Genomic DNA, 2,240 nt, shown 5'->3' on the forward strand with positions numbered 1-2,240 from the left:
TCCTACTCGGAATACCACAGACAATGTTTAGACTTTCCGGATCTCAAGAATGGCCGTCCATGGATTCTAACTTATACCACGAAGATTCTGATTAAGGAATCCCAGAGATACTCATTCAATATAAGGTAGAACAGAAGTGGTTGTCAGGCACGCGTTCATAGGTTGGGAATGATGATGACTGTCACGATCATCACATTCATATTGAAGTGCGAATGAATATCTTAGAATCAGAATAAGCTTGAATTGAATAGAAAAACGATAGTACTTTGTATTAATTCATGAGAAACAGCAGAGCTCCACACCTTAATCGATGGTGTGTAGAAACTCTACCGTTGAAAATACATAAGTGATAATGGAGTTCATTGGTCTCGGCCCCAGAGGGGAACCGGAGTAACCAAGACTTCGAATACAATAATAAAAGTCCTATTTATACTAAACTAGTTACTAGGATTTACAGAAATGAGTAAATGATGCAGAAATTCACTTCCGGGGCCCACTTGGTGTGTGTTTGGGCTGAGCATTGAGCTTTACACGTGTAGAGGCTTCTCTTGGAGTTGAACGCCAGTTTGTAACCTGTTTCTGGCGTTTAACTCCACTTTGCAACCTGTTTCTGGCATTTAACTCCAGAATGCAGCATGGAATTGGCGTTGAACGCCAGTTTGCATCATCTAAACTCGGATAAAGTATGGACTATTATATATTGCTGGAAAGCCCTGGATGTCTACTTTCCAACGCAATTGAGAGCACACCATTTGGAGTTCTGTAACTCCAGAAAATCCACTTTGAGTTTAGGGAGGTCAGAATCCAACAGCATCTGCAGTCCTTCTTCAACCTCTGAATCTGATTTTTACCCAAGTCCCTCAATTTCAGCCAGAAAATACCTAAAATCACAGAAAAACACACAAACTCATAGTAAAGTCCAGAAATATGATTTTTATTTAAAAACTAATAAAAATATACTAAAAACTAACTAAATTATACTGAAAACTATGTAAAAACAATGCCAAAAAGCGTATAAATTACCCGCTCATCAACATGCATTCGATAAAATTGTTACAGCTGTGTATTGTGATGAAGGAAGTTTTTTCTTTGTGTATAGTTATGGGAGTACTGAAAAAATATTTTTCTGGAACCTTATGTCTGTTGAAATTCGCTCAAGGGGTGATATTGTGTTAAATGTTGCTTCATGTGGTATTTCATCATTACTTCTTCCCAATGGAAGAATGGCACACTCAAGATTCAAAATATCGCTGAATATAACTAAGAATTCTGTATGTAACATGAAACCTGGTTCTCCTCAAGCAATGCTACTGTTGAAAGCGAAACTTATAATTTTGGATGAGGTTTCAATGGTTAGTAGGTACTGCTATGAAGCGCTTGATAAATGCTTGGGTGATATCATGAGGTTTTCTCCAACATATAACAAAAATTTGTCTTTTGGAGAAAAAATGGTTGTACTAGGTGGAGACTTTAGACAAATCCTTCTTGTCATTTTACGAGGATCGAGACAAGATATTATTCATTCAACCATGAATTCATCTTACCTTTAGAAATTTTATAAAGTGCTCAAACTAATAAAAAGCATGAGGCTCTTTGTAGGGACAACTTCAGATCAAGTTGAGACAGAGTAATTTATTGAGTGGTTATTGAAAGTTGGTGATGGTCTAATAGGCAACAATATAGATGGTGAATTTGAGATATGTCTTCCAGAAGATATTGTTATTCCTTATTCAGACCAGGTATTTGATGAATTGGTTCATTTTTCTTATCCAAATATTTTGGAAGACATGTCTTTAAAGGATTTTTTCAATACAAGAACTATACTGGCTCCCACGCTAGACATCATTGAAGAGGGCAACAACCATTTGATGGCTATCATTCTTAGAGGAGAAAAATTATATCTTAGTTCGGATTCAATTTGTATGGATGAAAGGAATATGGAGAGTCAACTAGATTTCTATGGTCCTGAATTACTGAATAGAATAAATTGCTCTGGTTTTCCTCCACATAAATTAATACTCAAGGTTGGTGTTCTGGTGATGCTACTAAGCAATATTGACCAATCCAACAGTCTTTGTAATGGTACAAGGCTACAAGTTAGGAAGCTTGGAAATCATGTCATAGAATGTAAAGTCTTAACGAGTAACAACGTTGGTCATATTACTTTGATTCCAAGAATGAATATAGTATCAACAAAAGAAACTGTCCTATTAGATTTCAACGAAGATAGTTCTCCATAA

General features: G+C 36.1%; 1 protein-coding gene across 1 annotated transcript; it reads left to right on the forward strand.

The window, feature by feature from the left end:
• The first annotated feature begins 1,280 nt into the window (after nucleotides 1-1,280).
• Nucleotides 1,281-2,240, forward strand: LOC107611169 (uncharacterized). Its single transcript, XM_021108274.1, has 2 exons — nucleotides 1,281-1,392; nucleotides 1,672-2,240. Exons 1-2 carry the CDS (start codon nucleotides 1,281-1,283, stop codon nucleotides 2,238-2,240), a joined length of 681 nt encoding a protein of 226 aa, XP_020963933.1.

This window comes from Arachis ipaensis, chromosome B8, assembly GCF_059453495.1.
Source record: "Arachis ipaensis isolate K30076 ecotype BB chromosome B8, ASM5945349v1, whole genome shotgun sequence".
In the NCBI taxonomy this organism is placed as follows: Eukaryota; Viridiplantae; Streptophyta; class Magnoliopsida; order Fabales; family Fabaceae; genus Arachis; species Arachis ipaensis.